The sequence below is a fragment of the Helobdella robusta genome (assembly GCF_000326865.2).
Source record: "Helobdella robusta unplaced genomic scaffold HELROscaffold_1, whole genome shotgun sequence".
NCBI lineage: Eukaryota > Metazoa > Annelida > Clitellata > Rhynchobdellida > Glossiphoniidae > Helobdella > Helobdella robusta.
This window is the reverse complement of record NW_008703570.1, coordinates 2,631,964-2,650,224: the sequence shown is the minus strand read 5'-3', so window position 1 is coordinate 2,650,224 and position 18,261 is coordinate 2,631,964. Positions and strand designations below refer to the sequence as shown.

Sequence of the window (18,261 nt, the reverse complement as noted above, 5' to 3'; positions counted from 1 at the left end):
TGTAGCAAAAAATAAAAAATTAGTAATGATTAATAGACTAGATAATTAAAATGATAGGCAGCGTGATGGCCTAGTAGTTAAGGTCGCCTGGTGATGTTTCACAAAGCGTGCAGTGACCGGGTTCGATTCGATTATGTCAAAAAGATATCTTTGTGTAGGATGCATCGTTTAGCATGTATTCATATACGACGTTTTTGCTTGTTGTTTAATCCTATGAACCTAGGAAGGGTGTAATGGACTTTTGACCATTTTTCTGTTGAAGTAGAATTTTAGGTAACTCTGAAATCAGATGAATAAGCGTTCATAGAATGCTGGTAATGAATTTTTAAATTTTAACTTTCAGGAGGAATCATTCTCTTCATATCGCATGGAGGAAATTTAGATTCTTGCACCAGAAAGTTAATTGGCCAATCTAAAAGGAGTCTTTCAGGGTTTCAAGAAATTTCAAGAAAAGTGCCATATGGTGCAGTCTGTGTAGTTCAAGAGGCAACAGTTGTCCTTGATACGTGGTACTTAATTGAACCTCCTGTTTTGCCTTTTGCTCACTCCAATAATCCAAAATACAATTGGACTTCATTGACTATTCCAAGTTTAATTTAATCATTGCAATGATTAAACCTAATATTTATTCCTTAATCGATCAGGTCCATTGGAGATATTTGTTGCTCTATATTTTTTTTAGGAATTAAATTGTGTCATTTTTCAATTCATTATTATTGTTTATAAATTTTTATCTCATTTTTGTTAAATTTATAACTACTTAATTTGTAGTTGGATGTTTTCAGTCATTTTCCGACGTTTGTTGGAAATACAAAATAAACTTCTCCTCAATTTATTCATACTTCATTCTGAGTTACTTTTTTGCCTGGACGTCTATCGTCATTCTATTTTTTAGTGTTTTAAATTATAATTTTGCAATTAAGAGCGTTTTTAGAAATATACAATATTATAAAACGTTATTTTATTGTGTTTTCGTGTTCACTGAGCACAATTAATGTGCCTAGTTAAATGAATTATTTTATATAAATTTCTAAATAAATGGATAAACATGTGCAATTAGTTAAGTAAAAATATTTTTATTTGAAGTAAGGAGCCTTTTAGGTATTACGTAGTGTAAAAAACTACTTTTTTTAACCTTATGACATTTCTAACAAATGACTTGTAACAAACCCCCTCACAGTTGACCAAGGGAAAGACGAACGTCAATTCAGCCTGGTTTCGGCTGAGTCGCAAGAGTTGCTGAAAATGGGGAGTCACTTAGGGATTCTGGTTCCTGTTTTTTTCTCAGCTTTGGCATTCAAGTAATCTGGGCTTGTTATGGGGCACAGTCTTAGTCTTTTCTTTGGCCCGCCGGCATACCCGTCGTCTACATATATATATATATATATATATATATATATATATATATATATATATATAATCAAAAATTTTGTGTTTATATAACGCAAATTTTAATTGCTCCTCATAACTGCTCGTGTAAAGCATGTTGAAAGCAAAGCTATTATCGGTGGAAATCACTAGGAGTTTAGCTGGGTTTAGAAAACGTAAAGACGTTTAATAAACCCAGCTCTACATTGAATATTTTAAAACCCAATTCAACATCATCATCCTGACCATAATGTTTCGAGATAGGTGAGCACTTAAAAAGCTCAGACGTTTTTTATTCACCCGTTTCCAGGATCTAATCCACGATTTCTTGAAAATGACTGGAGTCGGATTGATTAAAAATTGAGTTATCATTAGCTGGGTTTAGAAAACGTATGGGTTTAGAAAACGTAAAGACGTTTTATAAACCCAGCTCTACATTGAATATTTTAAAACCCAATTCAACATCATCATCCTGACCATAATGTTTCGAGATAGGTGAGCACTTAAAAAGCTCAGACGTTTTTTATCCACTCGTTTCCAGGATCTAATCCACGATTTCTTGAAAATGACTGGAGTCGGATTGATTAAAAATTGAGTTATCATAAGCTGGGTTTAGAAAACGTAAAGACGTTTTATAAACCTAGCTAATGATAACCCAGATATACGTAATTTCCATCGAACTTCATGAAGTGGAGCAACATCGTCAGCTATTTTTGAAAGCTCTTCATTGAATATTTTGAATCCCAATTCAACATCATCATCCTGACCTTAATGTTTCGAGATAGGTGAGCACTTAAAAAGCTCAGACGTTTTTCATCCACTCGTTTCCAGGATCTAATCCACGATTTCTTGAAAATGACTGGAGTCGGATTGATTAAAAATTGAGGTATCATAAGCTGGGTTTAGAAAACGTAAAGACGTTTTATAAACCCAGCTAATGATAACTCAGATATACGTAATTTCCATCGAACTTCATGAAGTGGAGCAACATCGTCAGCTATTTTTGAAAGCTCTTCATTGAATATTTTGAAACCCAATTCAACATCATCATCCTGACCTTAATGTTTCGAGATAGCTGAGCACTTAAAAAGCTCAGACGTTTTTTATCCACTCGTTTCCTGGATCTAATCCACGATTTCTTGAAAATCACTGGAGTCGGATTGATTAAAAATTGACTAGCTACTACTAAACCATAATCTGAATAGATACCAGATGGATACAATGACAACCAAACTGGAACAACAAATTCAACGAACCGACATGAAAATGCTCCGATGGATGCAACGAATTAGTCTGAAGGACCACATCAAATCTACCGAAATCCACCGTCGTGCTGGTTTAGATGATATAAAGGACGAATGCCGGCAACACCGTCTGCGGTGGTTTGGTCATGTCAAACGAAGTGAAAACAGTGCCAAAACTTCTCTTGCAGATGTTGAAGAACCTGGCACACGTCCCAAAGGCCGTCCAAAGAAGTCCTGGTCGCAAACAATCGAGCAAGACATGAAAGCTCTAAATTTAAATGAATGGATACAACTGATCGTCTAATTTGGCGCAAAAAGTTGATGGCAAAGAAAACAACGTCCTACCTTGGGAAACCGGGTCTCTGGACGCAAAACGAAGATTGATTGATTGATACCAGATGGATACACCAATACATCTTCTAACAAAAAACCATCTGATATAACAATCAAATCCAGGGTACCACCAAGCATATGGGTAGTCAGAGTATAATGTGTGTGTGTATATATATATATATATATATATATATATATATATAATATATGTGTATATATATATATATATATATATATATTGAAAGAAACGTGCTGTGATTTTCATCAATAAATGCATTTCTGAAAGTCATATTTGAAAACCCTTACTTATACGAATATATATATATATATATATATATATATATATATATATATAAATAAATTAAACTAAAATATTTGCGTGATTACGTGATTCAAAAGATTTTTACGAGTATTTTGATAACTTTGTGTTGCGACAATGCCGAGCAGAAATACGAAGAGTGTCAACAAAGCAGCTGCTTGTGATAAGGAAGGCGTTAATGTAGTATGTGACGGTTGTTCGGTGTCGTTCTTGGTTCCAGGCATGTCTGATGAAGCACTTACTTCAATTACAGCATTCAGTTGCGTAAGAATTTTTTGTGTTGCATGTTCTGGCTCATCACCTATCGAGAGAATTGTCTCCGAAAAAATTGAAGCTGGCAACTCAGCAGTATTTGATGAGATGAAAAAAATTGAAAAATTGAATATGGATATTAAACAGCAGATTGACGCCATCAAAACTATTATTGATGAGGGTGATGGTAAACTTTCGAGAATGGATGCTTTTGGGTCAAAGTTATGTGATGAAATATTGGTTTTAAAGCGTGAAATGAACAGATCTTTTTCGGAAGTTGTCAAATCTGAAGTTGGCAGAGGTGTGCAAGCAATCAATAATGATTCGAAAAGTGTTCAAATAACGCTGAACAAAAGAGAGGGAAGCCAACATGATGCTATTCGGATTGAAGAAAGGTGCTGATGATGATGAGAGGGTTCATAAAATAATTAGCCATTTAACTGATGGAGTTTTTGGTCTTAAAAATGTCTTGAAGGTGATACGATTAGGAAAGAAAGGAGACAAAGTTGTCAGACCAATTTGACTCAGATTTGATGATGCAAAAATTAAAGAATTTATTTTCAAAAACATACGTAGGATGAAAACTTTAGATGATAGTTTGAAAAACATTCGGTTAAGTCATAACCTTACAATTCAACAAAGAAGCGACTTGAAAAAATTACTTGATGATGCCAAGAAGAAGGAAGAGAGTTGCAAAGAGGGTTTTTTATATCGAGTCAGAGGGGAGGTCGGGAAATGGAAGATAGTTCAGTTTTTTGCAAAGAAAGACTCGAAGTAGTCGATAATAATGACATGGATGACAGAAATCAAAATGGCAATATTATGTTTGGATTACTTAACGTCAGGTCAATTATGAAGAAGGTTGACACTGTTCATGGGCTGATTTGTGATGGTTTAGATGTCATGGTGCTGACAGAAACTTGGCATGGATTGGATGGTAATTTTGCAATTGGTTTGGCAAAGCCGCCTGGGTTTCAGTTTGTTGATTATATTAGAGAGCATGATCCGGGTCATGGTGGTTTGATAGTTTACTTTCGCAAAGAGTTCAAATTTAAAAAGTTAACTCTGTCATTGATTAGTACGTTTGAAGCTATCGCAATCAGATTGTCAATATATAAAAGCGTATTCATCTTGCTAGCTATGTACAGACCCGGCTCAGCTCCAATAACAGTTTTGTTTTATGATGAACCAGTTTCAATCTTGGAGTACTTAACAATTTTAAACTCAGACATTTTATTGATGGGTGACTTAAATTTGCATGTTGAGAGAACTGCTGATCCCCAATCTATTCGTTTAAAAGAAATATTTGATATATTTCAATTAGTAAATCATGTCAACGTTCCTACACATATTCTAGGAGGTACATTGGATTTAGTTGTCAGTTCACATGTCTTTCCAGTACTTAATGCTAAGATCTATCTTAGTGGAATAATATCGGATCACAGTTTCATAAAAATAGAAACAATGATTGTTCGGCCAGCCCCTAAAACAGCGATGAAATCAGTTAGGTCATGGAAAAGAGTAGATGAGGAAAAATTCATTGGTGCTATTTTAACTTCACCAGTATCTAAACCATGCTGTAATGATGATGTCGAAAAGTAACTAACAATGTTTAACAACGAGTTAAAGAGTATTGTTGATAGATTTGTAACTGTTCGAGTAATTTATGATAGAGGTGAGCGTATGGCACCATGATTTGATCATGATCGTAAAAAAGCTAAACAAACATGTAGAAAAATGGAAAGAATCTTCAGAAAACTGTCGACAGATGATCATAATAATAACTTCCATAAAAGCAAGAAACAAATTATATTCTGACAAACGTTCAGATTATTGGAGAAATTTAATTGAAGTCAGCAAAAGCTCGAGAAATAAATGGCAGGCAATTAATAAGGTGTTGTGTAGAAACAAGAAAAGTTCAATGTTCGATAGTGATGTTGGTATTACAGCCCATCAATTGTTGCAGTTTTTCACGGACAAAGTTAGCAAAATTGTTCAGTCTACCAAACTTTCTACTCAATCGACAGATGATGGTGGGCTACATAATGCTGTTATGTTTTCATCCTTCCCGATGGTCACTGAAGATGAATTGAAAGATATTATAATCAATTCCCCGTGTAAGACAAGTTCACAGGATGTCATTCCAACTCACATCTTAAAAAAGTATTTGAAATTTTTCATCAAATTTCTGACCAGCTTTGTTAATTGCTGCCTTCAATTAGGTGAATTTCCCTCCTCTTTCAGGCATGCTGTGGTTCTCCCCATCTTGAAGAAAACAGGTTGTGACGAAAATGATGTTAATAATTACAGACCGATATCGAATCTTTCATTCATTTCGAAAATTATGGAACGTGTAGTGGCTAAAAGTTTCTTGAGGTTTTTATCTGAAAATAACCGACTGTCTTGTAATCAATCCGGTTATAGGCAGTTCCATTCTACTGAAACAGCATTGTTACATGTTTTGTCTGGTTTGTTTTCGGCAATGGACGTCCAGAACTTATCGTTGTTATCGTTTTTAGACATGTCAGCAGCATTTGATTGTGTAAACCATGATGTTTTGCTGGCAAGACTACGTAACGATTATGGTATTACAGACACAGCTCATAAATGGTTCAGGTCGTATTTGACGAACGAACACAGCAGGTTTCGTTTAACAATTCAGTGTCTGATGTTGCCTTGGTAACAACAAGTGTGCCACAAGGCTCAGTTCTGAAACCAATTCTTTTTATTTTGTACACAGCAGATATAATCAAAATAATTTCCTCTCATGGATTCACTTGTCATGCGTTTGCCGACGACATTCAGGTTCTAGTCACTGGTCCTCCAGGTTCGTTTCGCGATAAGGTTGATGATTTTGTCCAGTGTTTGAAAGAAGTTGGATATTGGATGTCATCAAACTCGCTCAAGCTCAATGAATGTAAAACGCAGTTGCTACCGGTAGGTACGTAGCAGCAGTTGTCAAAACTACTAATTTCTGTTCTGTTGAGATGGGAGAGGTAAAGATATCATTATCTGCAACTGCATCAAATTTGGGAGTTTTACTTAATAGCAATTTATCAATGAAAGGCTACATTAAAAAAATATGTACGTCAAGTAATATATATTTAAGAAACATTTATCGAATCAGACATTCATTGGATAGATCGGCACTGGTGACGCTGATTTATGCTTTTATAACATCGCGAATTGACTACTGCAACAGTCCGTTTTATAAACTTCCAAGAAGGTCAATAGCTCTTCTTCAGTCGATTCAGAACAGGGCTGCAAAATTGGTAACTGGCAGGATGAAGTTTGATCACGTGACGCCCATCCTGGAGGAACTACACTGGTTGACAATAGATAAAAGAGTAACCTTCAAAATTGCTGTACTTGTGTTTAAATCACTGAATGGGATGTCACCAGAATATCTCGTAAACAAATTTTCAAAAAAAATGTCTGCGTCGTCTCATCTACGATCAGATGATATGAATTTGTTCACACTTGCAGATTGGTGCACGGGGTATTTCTGTTGCAGGTCCGACCGTGTGGAACAGCTTGCCACAATCATTGCGATCATCCGGACTGTCTCTTAGAACATTTAAAAAAGAATTAAAAACATATTTGTTCACTGTTAAACTTTGATAATTTTAGTTAAGTTGTTGTGTTTTTTCTTTTTATAGTATTGTAGACTTCAATGTTTATATAATTACGATAGCGCCTTTGAGAACATTTAATTGGCGCTATATAAGTTTCCTATTGATATATATATATATATATATATATATATATGCATGCATTTATTGATGAAGATCACAGTATGATCGGCGTTAACTTCCAATTTAACTTTTCGATTTTTCTAACGGTTGATCTGGGCAAATACGCATTATATATCAATTTGAACATCGAAGAAGATATACGAGTACCGAAAAAAGCTTTTTTGTTCTATCATGCATAAAATAAACCAAAATTTTGGTTTGAAACTATAGAAACTTGAAAATGATTTTATGAATTTTATGAAACTTATCATTTTTTTGTTGTTTAAATGTGGTGATATTCAAGAAGTGATACAAGGACTTCATGATTTAACCGTTAGAAAAATCAAAAAGTTAAATTGGAAGTTAGCTAACGCCAAACATGCTGTAATTTTCATCAATTATATATATATATATTATATTTATATTTGTTTTTAAAAAAAATTTAGTTTTATCATTCTTTTCTTCAGTTTTTAGTATATACACGAACTTATATTAGCAACAAAATCTTTTATCTCCTTCCCCCAGGAGTGTCACGTACATATACATATAATAACTTACCGTGGTTTTAATTAACTTGCGACTGACAACGTGATATTCAAACATCTTCCAACTTGATCAAGTATTATCTGACAAATTTTATAAGTTATACTTGTTCTGTTTTCAAATGTCTACGATACAAATAAACTGGTGAAAGTAGGCCTCACATGACGTGTTTTTACAAAACATGAGAAGAAACTATGATCTAAAACACCTGGAGGTGGCTCGACAGGGTAACGAGTAAAGAAGTTTCAGTACTGTGAGCAGGTCTGAAACTAGATTGAGATACAGGTAGCAAGGAGTTAGAGTTTAAATAAAATGACAATTGATTATAAACTACTTTTCTATTATTTTATAGATGAAAGTAATATTAGTAACAGGTTTATAATTAGATAATGAGGTAGGGTCTAAGGATTAGTTTTTAAGAATAGGAATAACAATAAGAAGTAGAAAATTTGGAGGTGGAAAGTGATAAATTAACTAATTTGAGAATGATAGGATAAAATATTGAAGAAAATTCTTCAAGTAAATAAGAAGGAAGTAGATCTAGAGAACAAATTGTAGATGACATAGAATTAATAATTTTAGTAAGTTCTAGAAGATTTATACATTTATAGGAGTAAAAACAAAAAAAGATTCAGTAGTAAGTTTAGTAAAGTTATTAGGAGAAAAATTAGAATTAGATGTTCTTAAAGAATTAATTTTATTTACAAAAAAGTCATGAAACTGTTGAACAGAAAAAAAATAGTGAGAGGATTTCTTATGAAGAAGTTTAAATAAAACAGACCATCTATTTTTAGATGTTGAAGCATATATTATAGAATTTCTAAGAAAAGTAGAGTGTTTAGAAAATAGTAGATATTAATAATTAATTAATTCAGATTCCTAGATAGAATAAAGAGAGTTTGATGGATTTAACCTATAGGATTTCTCCAGTCTTCTAACACTTTTCTTAGTTAATACATAAGCATAGTCGAACCAAGGAACCTTATAAGTATAAGATTTAAGAGGAATCATTATGCTTATCAAGAATAGAAGATGTAGATATTAAGCATAGACAAAATCATCAACATCAGAAAAGAAGGTAGTATCAAAAATAGTTGCGAGATTCTTTCGATGCAAGAAACAACAAGTAAAAATTTTTATAATGTATATTATTTACGTAATACTAAAATAAACAAAAACGTGTTCGGCTATACGATTTGACAAATAGAAGTTCGATTGTAAAACGTAGCGAGAAGGGCAGTTTGCCTTTGTTTTCAAGCTATATTGAAAACCTCTGCTGCTCGTGCCCCTTTCTTTTCTCATATATCTCCATATCAAGATATGGAGATTGATTCTCTTGTACTGGCTACCTATAAAATATAGAATAATTTTTTGAATTTGCACGTTCATGTATAAGTCTCAATCTAAATTATTTCCTAAGTATTTATCAGATAAATTAATTGAACCTAAACGCCCCGGTTTACGATCGTATTCTTGTTCTCGCTTCTTCTTAACTCGTGTTAAACACTCTTTTGCCCAATCTGCCTTTGCTTTTTCTGGTCCTTTTCTCTGGAACTCTCTACCTACTTCTCTGACTACTTCTCCATCACTTTCGAAGTTCAGCGGAACATCGCGGAAATAGCGCTTTACAAGCTAATTGATTAATTGATTGATTGATTGATTGATTGATTGATTGATTGATTGATTGATTGATTGATTGATTGATTGATTGATTGATTGATTGATTGATTGATTGATATATAGCTAGTCGTCACATGCTTAAATAAGGGATTTGCGGTTCAACAATACCCCCCACCAGATCGTCAGCGTAAGCTGTTGATCGATACTAATCAAGATATAGAGATGGGAGATGAACTGTTCTTTCCGATCTTGTGGTTCTCTGAGGTGGTGGAATCAAGCACACCAGTCGATGGGTCGCTTTTGGTGTGCTTGAGTCGACGTAGATGTTTCTGATGCTGGCGTGTCCTCGGATGCTATTGGAGGTAGTGTTGACGTTTTTGTTGATGCTGATGTGTCGTTCAACGACGAAGTTGATTTTGCAGAAAGTGTTGTAGAAGGTGATGTTGGCGCTGTGGTCGTTGGTATAGGTGACGGTATGGGTGGTTTGGGTGCTACCGGTGTGTATGCGGGTTTGAAGCGGTCAATGGCCACCGTGTCTCTATTCCCCTTTTTGTCAAGGACAAAGTATTTTTGGTGTCGTTCCACCACTGTGTAGGGCCCATGTAGGGAGGTTGTAGTGATGAGCGGTGAGAATCCGCACGAACAAAAACCTGTTTTGTAGTGAAGAGTTCTTTTGGAATGTAAAAACGTTTGTATTTGTTCTTGGTTGTGTGGCTTTTAAATAAATAAATGAGTCAAATTAATAAAAATGGATAAATCAACATAAAGTATTTGAAGTTAGTGCATAATAATTAAAATTGAAAATAATCCAGAAATAGTAATGCATGAAAATCAAAAATAGCAATTATTGAAAAAAATCAGGACCTGACAGACGCAGAAAGTGTTACAGCATGCAAAGCAGTAGCAAATTAAACGAATTATTAAATAAATAAATAAACGAAGAAAGAAAAATGTTCAAACATGAAAAGTAAAATAAAATAGAATAAAATAAATAATAATAATATAAATTGACAATAAATCAATCAATTGACAATAAATTTACAGTAAGGCGTAAAAAGGCAAATTAATAGACTTGATGATGACTTAGTAAGTGAGGAGATCGATAAATAAAAACTATTTATGTGAATTATAAAGTTTTATTGAATGTGTATATGTTTGAGGTGTCTTGTGATGAAGGTCTTTTCCCGACATGTAGATTTGGTGGCGACTAGATAGTTGTGCTTGCGTTGACGAAGGTTGTGTGTTGTAGTTTTAATTGGTGGCAGTAGAGGATGGATGACGTGGTTGTTGTTATTTTATACTTTCTTGAACACTCTTGAATCGAGTGTGTTGAATATCTGAATGACGGTAGGATATGATGCAGGTAGATAGTTGAAGCGGATTAGTTTTTTGATGAGAGATTGTAGTTGCTGAAATTGTTGTTGTGTAGCCAGACCAGGAGGGAGCTGCTTATTTGATGCGTTCAGTGATGTCGAATAATTTGATGCCTTTGAAACCATGTGAGCGAAGTGTTTTGAGTGCGTAAAATATTTGAAAGTCTTTTGTGATGATGTGATTGATATGAGGTGCTATATTAACTGTGGAGGTGAATGTGATAATATTTTTAATTGACTTCTGCGAGTGATTGATGGGTGTTCTGGAGGTAATGTTATTTTCTTACGGCTATTGCGATTGATGAGTTTAAATGATTTATTGAGATTAAGTGACAGATTGCATCGTTTTGACCGTGTAGTTAATCAATCGAGTTCTGATTGGATGGTGTTTGAGTTAGATGATGGGATGATAAAGTTGGTGTCGTCAGCGTATTTGATGATGTGATTAGAGCTATGAAAAGTTTTGAGAGTAGAAGCATTGATGATAAAGGTAGATGGTCCAAAGACAGAACCTTGAACTACGTTAGAACTAATAGGTAGAGTAGATGAAAGAGTAGAGCTAAAGAAAGTAGAATGACTCCTATTAGAAAGAAAATTTATTATAATACTGTAAATGTTGTCAGGTAGAGGAAGAGAGGCTAAATTATTTGAAAGAGAAAAGTGATTGAGAGTGTCAAAACTTTAGAAAAGTCGAGAGCAATAAGATGAATTTAATTATTATTTTTAAGGAAAGATGCTATTGTAGAAGTAAGAGAGATGATGGCGGATGTAGATGAACCTGTAGAGCGAAATACAAACTGATCTTGTAATATTGGTTTGATGAATGGATGGTTGAAACATGGATAGAAGCATGACCTAACGATGAATTTTTCTAGAATACGTGAAAGTATGGGGGTGATAGATATTTGGGGATAATCTATTGGTGATTGTTGGTATTTTGTTTTAAGAATTGGATGAATTGTGCTGGATTTCCATTGTGATGGGACAAATGAATGCATTAAGCAGTGATTGTAAAGTGAACTAAAGGTGCTGGAGATGAATGGAGCGATGATTTATAGAAACTATGTTAGTAGACCGTCTGTGTCAGCATGTGCAGGACGAAGAATGAGGTAAATTGTTGATGTTGATGACGGCTATTGATTGTTGTTGCTTTTGTTGGTGGAATTTTGTAGAACGGGTCGGTTGACATGGAAGCAAAGTAGGTGTTGATTGTGTTTTCAACAATTTGCTGTGAGGTTGACGTGTTGAATGATTTGTCAGAGCCTCTGATCTTGTTGACTTGGTCCCACATGGCTTTGCTTCCACGCTTGCTGTTAGTAAAGGTTTTTGAGTTGAAGTTGATGATAAGTGTGTTGGTGTATTTGGTGATCGCTGCAGCTTTGAGGATGGATCCTGATCTCATAAAATTAGTTTTTTAAGCTTAGTAGATATTTGATGAATGGGCTGATGAATGGAGGGTCTGATGATCTGATCGTGATGTTTGACGTTGGGTAGTACGTGTTGTAAGTTGAGTTGATGATTTTATAAAATTTATCGAAACATTGTTGCAAATAAAATTGTCAATAGTTATGAACGTATTATCGCTAATATAATTATTATTATTATCATTGGCACCATTGTAAAGGCGAACATGCATAAAGAATAATAAAGGCACTATTAAAACCTTGCAGAATGAAATGAAAGATCACAGGAAAAATTACTTCCTATTAGTTATTGAATGAAACAAACTATATTGGGATGGACTTTGATGCACTTCCGGTGGAAGAACCGATTTAGGGCATCACAGCTGAGGAGCTTACGATGCGTTGAAGGCAATGAAGTGGGTAAAGCGGCTGGTCCGTCTGGACTTACAAATGATATCATCAAGGCATCTTATGGGGCAGGCTACAAAGCCCTCTTACACATCTGTCGGGAGATGTGGAGTAAATCGATATTACCAGTGGAATGGACAGTAGTACAACTGTGCCGATATATAAAGGAAAAGAAGATCCACTGAAATTCTCCTTATATCGGGGTATACGTCTTCTGGAACATCCCATGATAGTTATTGAAAAAGTCATTGAAAGAAGACTGTTGTCGTGCTTTTCAATAGGTGGTTACCAGTACGGCTTCATGGCAGGGAGATCCACCATTGATGTTATCTATATCATTCGTCAACTACAGGAAAAATAAATGGCAAAGCAAAAGCGACTGTTCCATGTCTTTGTGGACTTGGAAAAGGCTTTTGACAGAGTGCCTCGTGAGGCAATCAGGTGGAGTCTACGTAGACAGCTTGTTCCCAAATATCTGGTTCGGCTGGTTATGTGGCAACATACTCTAACACAAAACCTTTGGCCAGCACAACAGCCGGTAACACGAATGCATTTGATATTAACGTCGGCGTTCGTCAGGGATCAATACTCAGCCCCCTGCTCTTCATCACGGTAATGGAAGGAATAACGAAACCGATACCCTCAGATAACATATGGAATGTGATATATGCAGATGATATCGTCCTAACGGCGGCCTCGGAACAAGATGCAGCCAAAAAGTTTGAAGTATGGAATACCCAGCTTGCCGAACACGGGCTAAAGGTCAACATTGACAAAACAAAAACTATGATCACCGGTGGTACCGCTGAGTCTGTGGTATCTGGTCATTGGCCATGTTTGGTCTGTGGGGCTGGAGTTGGAAGCAACTCAATCAAATGCTTACGATGTCAGCAGTGGTGTCACACACGATGCTCGAAAATTACCGGCTCACTGAGGAAAGTGACTGATTCCGTATACTCCGCCTGCATCAACCCGCGACAACGGAGCCTAGATAATGATACGATTACCGGGATCGAAACTGTTACTTCATTTCAGTACTTGGGAGATATGCTGGATTGTACTGAAACAGCTGATGCCACCGTTCGTGGACGCATACGTGCGGCGTGGGGCAGAGGCAACTTCTTGTCTCGGTAATGATGCGGCGTAGCATTCCTCTACCGCTTCGTTCAGAACTATACAACACAGCTATACGTTCTGTTCTAATGTATGGCGCAGAGACGCGGCCGATGACAGCAAAACTCAAACAGCATCTTCACCAAACTGACATGAAGATGATTCGTTGGTTGGATGCAGCATATTGAACTAAATGACTATATCCATACAGCCGAGATCCTGAACCGATCGGGACAGTGCATGTTGAAGAATGCATGTCGTCGTCATCGCCAACGATGGTTTGGCCATGTGAAGCGAAGCGAAAACGAATCAATAATTTCCGTTGTATGTAAGTTTTATCTCACAATTAGTGATGTTGTTATTATGTGTCATGTATGCACGTGCACAAGTTCTTTTACACAAAGATCAGCTTATAATTTATGCATAACCCATGTAATAGCACAAAAAAAATTGTCCAGCTCACCTCACAATTAGTGATGTTGTTATTATGTGTCATGTATGCCTACCTAGCCTAACCTTTAACATGCCATGTTTTTAAATTATGCGCTTATATATCTATATCTATATATATATATATATAATATTCATTGTAAAAATATTGTAAAAACAAGTAAGAATATTGTAAAAATTATGGTCTAACATATATATATATATATATATATATATATATATATATATATATATATATATATTTACAATATTCTATAAATTCTACCGAATGTTTGGCGTTAATATGTTTGTAGTTCGTTTTTTCGATTTTTCTCACTAAAGTTTTTTGGTGAACGTTTAGTTTATTAAAATTCAAAATAAACTTATTTTTCGAATTCATGCTGCAAATAAGGCCAAATTTCGATTCCGAATGAATCATCGTCAGTGCTCCTTGCTGTATATATAGGGAAATATTGACTTTGTCAAGATTAACTTTGACGTTGTAAAAATTAACGTAATTTGAAAAAACCGGATTTTTGCTGGGGCCGAACTTTGGTGCATCCCTAATTAAAATTGATACATGAATGTTGATGTAAACAATGTCATGAATGATGATATAAATCTAATTTATAATATATGTATAAATAATATGTATAATGTATAAAATATGTATAATGACAAGAATTAGGATGTGAATGTTAACAGTGGCGGATTAACGCACAGGCACCGGCCTGGGGCGGCAAATTTTGGGGGGCGGCAAATTTTGAAAACCAGTTATTTAAAAATGTTCAAGTTGAATAAAAATAATTATTGAAATTGATACTTTACTCAAAAATTATGGTGTTCAAGTTTATATAATTTAAAACTTTAAAAAATCGATTAACAGTTGCCATTCGTTCTAATCATATATTTAAAATACATGTATCGGAACATATAGCCGATAATGTCATGCAAAAAAATCGTACTTTTATCACTGGAACAATAATTAATTAATCAGAGGACGAATGACTACAAGTGGCGTTAAATTGTAACAATATGTACGAATACCATTTTTTTCCATGGTCACGTTTTTCACAATAATTGTATACACAGCTACAAAAATTTGAACGCAGTTAATTATGTTAACTGTTCACTAATAATGACCCAACAAACTCAAACATAACGGCAACAATGAAAAACGAAAAACTAAATAATTTCTAGCGATCAAAAGAAATCACTTTATTAGTGCCTGTTATTTTACAAAAGTTTTTGTTAATGAGTTTGATGAGCTTGTATTATGATTTATTTGATTACTAAACGTTAATTATTAATCTAAAGATAAAGGTACAACTTATAAGTAAAGTAAAGGTACGTAGTATATGTGGGCGATAATATTTTCTTTCCAATATATGTAATTTTAATTATGTGGATGTGGTTTGATCATTAAATTAGATAGACCCTTTTTTAAATTCGCCTTCTTGTCTTGTCGTGTTAAGGCCATATTTGTAGTTTCATAAAAAGAGCTAAAATGAGCGATGGTAGAAAAAGATTAAGTGGGAGTCAATATGCAAAATTGCGAAAAGACAAAGAATTGAAAAACAATACGGACTTGGATAGAACGAAGAAAATCAACAAGTTTTTTCAGTCGGCGGTCAGTGGAAGTGGAGATAAATTGGAAGAACGAAATGATACTGAAGATAAGTTAGTCAACGCGTTTTTCATTAGGGCAAGACATTTCTTTGAAAATATTGTTTTTAAAAGTTGATTTGGCTAAAATTTCGCATACAAATAATATTGCTGTCTATCTATAGGTCCAGTTTAGCACGTAACAAAGAGAGATCATTCGCGGTTGAAGAATCTAAGACTGAGATAAATGATAAATCAAATGTCTCAGATGATGATGGGTTTGTTTGTCTTTTTTAAAAATCTAAATAAGAAATAATGAAACAGAACAAAAAGTATGAATGATTCTGAATATGATTCGGGGACCAAAAAAAATAAATTCATGTAGGCTCGGCCATCGTGTAACTTAAAATAGCTTTTTAATGTTCTGATAATATGTAGAAAATTAGAACTAGAATAAAATAAAATTGTTAATAGAAAAAAATGTGTCAATGTTAATTAAATTAAATTTTAGCCAATTATTATCCTTTAAAGACAGAACATTTCGTAATTAAATATTAAAAAGATACAAAGAGTTACAATCATTAATTCCTTTATGTAACAAACTACGTAAGTTGATATATAATGATTTAAGTTAAAAGAAGATATTGAAAAAACTGAACTCTTTATATCATTAGTATGATAATAAGGTGAATTATTTAAAAACTGATAAAAATTTTCAAACACGTTGTTTAATTTTGAATTTGTTGTTCGGTCGTCAATTCATTGCTGTTATTTTGAGGTAAATTTTTTGTCCGGCTCCGCGGCTGGTTTGTTAAAAATCCAACCAAGTATGATAACGCCTGATGGCCAAATGTTTGGATCTCTAATTTTATTTAGGTCGTTTTTTCAACGCAAATTCTGATTGATGTTGATTTGATGTTCTCATCTAATTTTTTCTTTCGTTCTGATCTTTCTTGAAAACTGGGTTGCATGACAGTACATTAATATTGTTAAATTTTGATTCTTCAATTACATCATCTTTTGCACATTCTGCAACAGTGCCGAGATAAAGATAAAATTTTGGTATTTTGTTAGCTTTTAATTTAATGCGTTCGGATTTCTATCCAACTATTTTATAATGTAATTTTTCAGTTTTAGGTGGATCTTCGGTCCGTTGAATGATTTCGCTGTTATTTAAATGTGGTCTTTTTTATTTCTACTAACCAGTGTAAATGGTAGTGCAGTATTTTCAACAGGTGAGTCTACAGCTTCAGACAAGAGGTTTGCCGGCTGCGTTTTACAATTTTCTATAGGGACACGCGCAGCATATGAGAGTGTACGATCTGAAACTGTATTTGCTATCGTGCAAGTTTAATTTAATTGACTTAATTTCAGTCTAAGCGCTTCTATTTTTATTGTTATTCTCAATAGATTTCATTGTTTCGAACTGTTGCATATTTATCATTTCTTTTACTTCTTTTTTCATAAAATCAAAATTTATTTTAATCCAATTTTCCATCTTTGGAAAAGAAAAAGAAAGAAAATTGGGATTTTTTAGACACATTTGTAGAATGAGGGAAGACAGATTGATTGAGATAGTACTAATGAAGAAAAGAGATTGGAAGAAAAAGTTGATAGACCTGCGAAGAAATGGATAGATGACATTACTGAATGGACTGGTGTTGGTATTTTGAGTTCAATAAAACTGGCCAAAGATAGAAAAAGATTTTGGAAAGAAAAAAGAAAAAAAATGTAAAAAGCATGCTTAGATGTACACCATTGGCCTCAACGGTCCTCTGATGGACAAAGGAGGATCATCGATTGATTGATATCTTTGGAACTTTTTTCAAGCAACTACTCACAAAATTTTTATTTTTTTTCATCATTTTTTCAACATTTTTTTAGTATATTATTTTATATACCTCAATTCTTTTATATTGTTTATAATTAATTCTTTTTTCATTACCTTATATATTTATATATACTTCCATAAACTTCCATTTTATCATAGTCACTGTTTTGCCACTAGTATTACCATTCATACTTATTTTACTGTTCCATTTTTTCCGCATGTCTTCATCAATATTTTTTTTATATTTTATTTGTATCCGTTCTAATTTCACATTTTATTTTCATCGTTTCATACCTTGCATGTCGTTACTTTCTCTGCGTCTGACAAAGTTTGTTTTACAGAATAAAAAAATTGAACATTTTCTAATTGATTATTACTTTTTAAATATTCACATAAATATATAAATATTGGATTAATTAAGACTATCAGAAATGCAATTATTGATGAAAATCACAGCATGTTCAGCGTTAGTTAGTTTCCAATTCAACTTTTCAATATTTTTAACGGTTAATCGTAAATCATTTTTAAGTTTTTTCAGTTCAAAACCAATTTTTTTATTTTATGCATGATAGAACAGAAAAGCTTTTTTTCCGTATTCCTATACCATCTTCGGTGTTCGAATTGATATGTTGTGTTTGTGCCCAGATGCTCAAATATATATATATATATACTGTGCCTCTACTCTA

The 18,261-nt window shown here is 33.8% G+C and overlaps 4 protein-coding genes across 4 annotated transcripts in view; 3 read left to right on the top strand and 1 right to left on the bottom strand.

Annotated features, from left to right (window-relative positions):
- Nucleotides 1-600, top strand: part of HELRODRAFT_62030 (hypothetical protein) — a gene marked incomplete at both ends in the record, with an annotated part of 80,675 nt that extends 80,075 nt beyond the window's left edge. Inside the window, one exon of the mRNA XM_009010624.1 lies at nucleotides 344-600. Coding sequence (XP_009008872.1) covers nucleotides 344-600 — 257 coding nt within the window. The remainder of the gene's footprint in view (nucleotides 1-343) is intronic.
- Nucleotides 601-3,381: 2,781 nt separating this feature from the next.
- HELRODRAFT_158602 (hypothetical protein) lies at nucleotides 3,382-5,118 on the top strand (the record flags this gene model as incomplete). The annotated part of the gene is made up of 3 exons (XM_009010623.1): nucleotides 3,382-3,911; nucleotides 4,093-4,290; nucleotides 4,362-5,118. 3 exons carry the CDS (start codon nucleotides 3,382-3,384, stop codon nucleotides 5,116-5,118), a joined length of 1,485 nt encoding a protein of 494 aa, XP_009008871.1.
- Nucleotides 5,119-7,974: 2,856 nt separating this feature from the next.
- Nucleotides 7,975-10,345, top strand: HELRODRAFT_158601 (hypothetical protein; the record flags this gene model as incomplete). Its single annotated transcript, XM_009010622.1, has 4 exons — nucleotides 7,975-8,020; nucleotides 9,592-9,732; nucleotides 9,824-9,910; nucleotides 10,275-10,345. 4 exons carry the CDS (start codon nucleotides 7,975-7,977, stop codon nucleotides 10,343-10,345), a joined length of 345 nt encoding a protein of 114 aa, XP_009008870.1.
- A 363-nt stretch (nucleotides 10,346-10,708) lies between these two features.
- Nucleotides 10,709-12,188, bottom strand: HELRODRAFT_158600 (hypothetical protein; the record flags this gene model as incomplete). The annotated part of the gene is made up of 2 exons (XM_009010621.1): nucleotides 10,709-10,951; nucleotides 11,862-12,188. The coding sequence occupies 2 exons, from the start codon at nucleotides 12,186-12,188 to the stop codon at nucleotides 10,709-10,711; spliced, it is 570 nt and encodes a 189-aa protein (XP_009008869.1).
- Nucleotides 12,189-18,261: the final 6,073 nt, after the last annotated feature.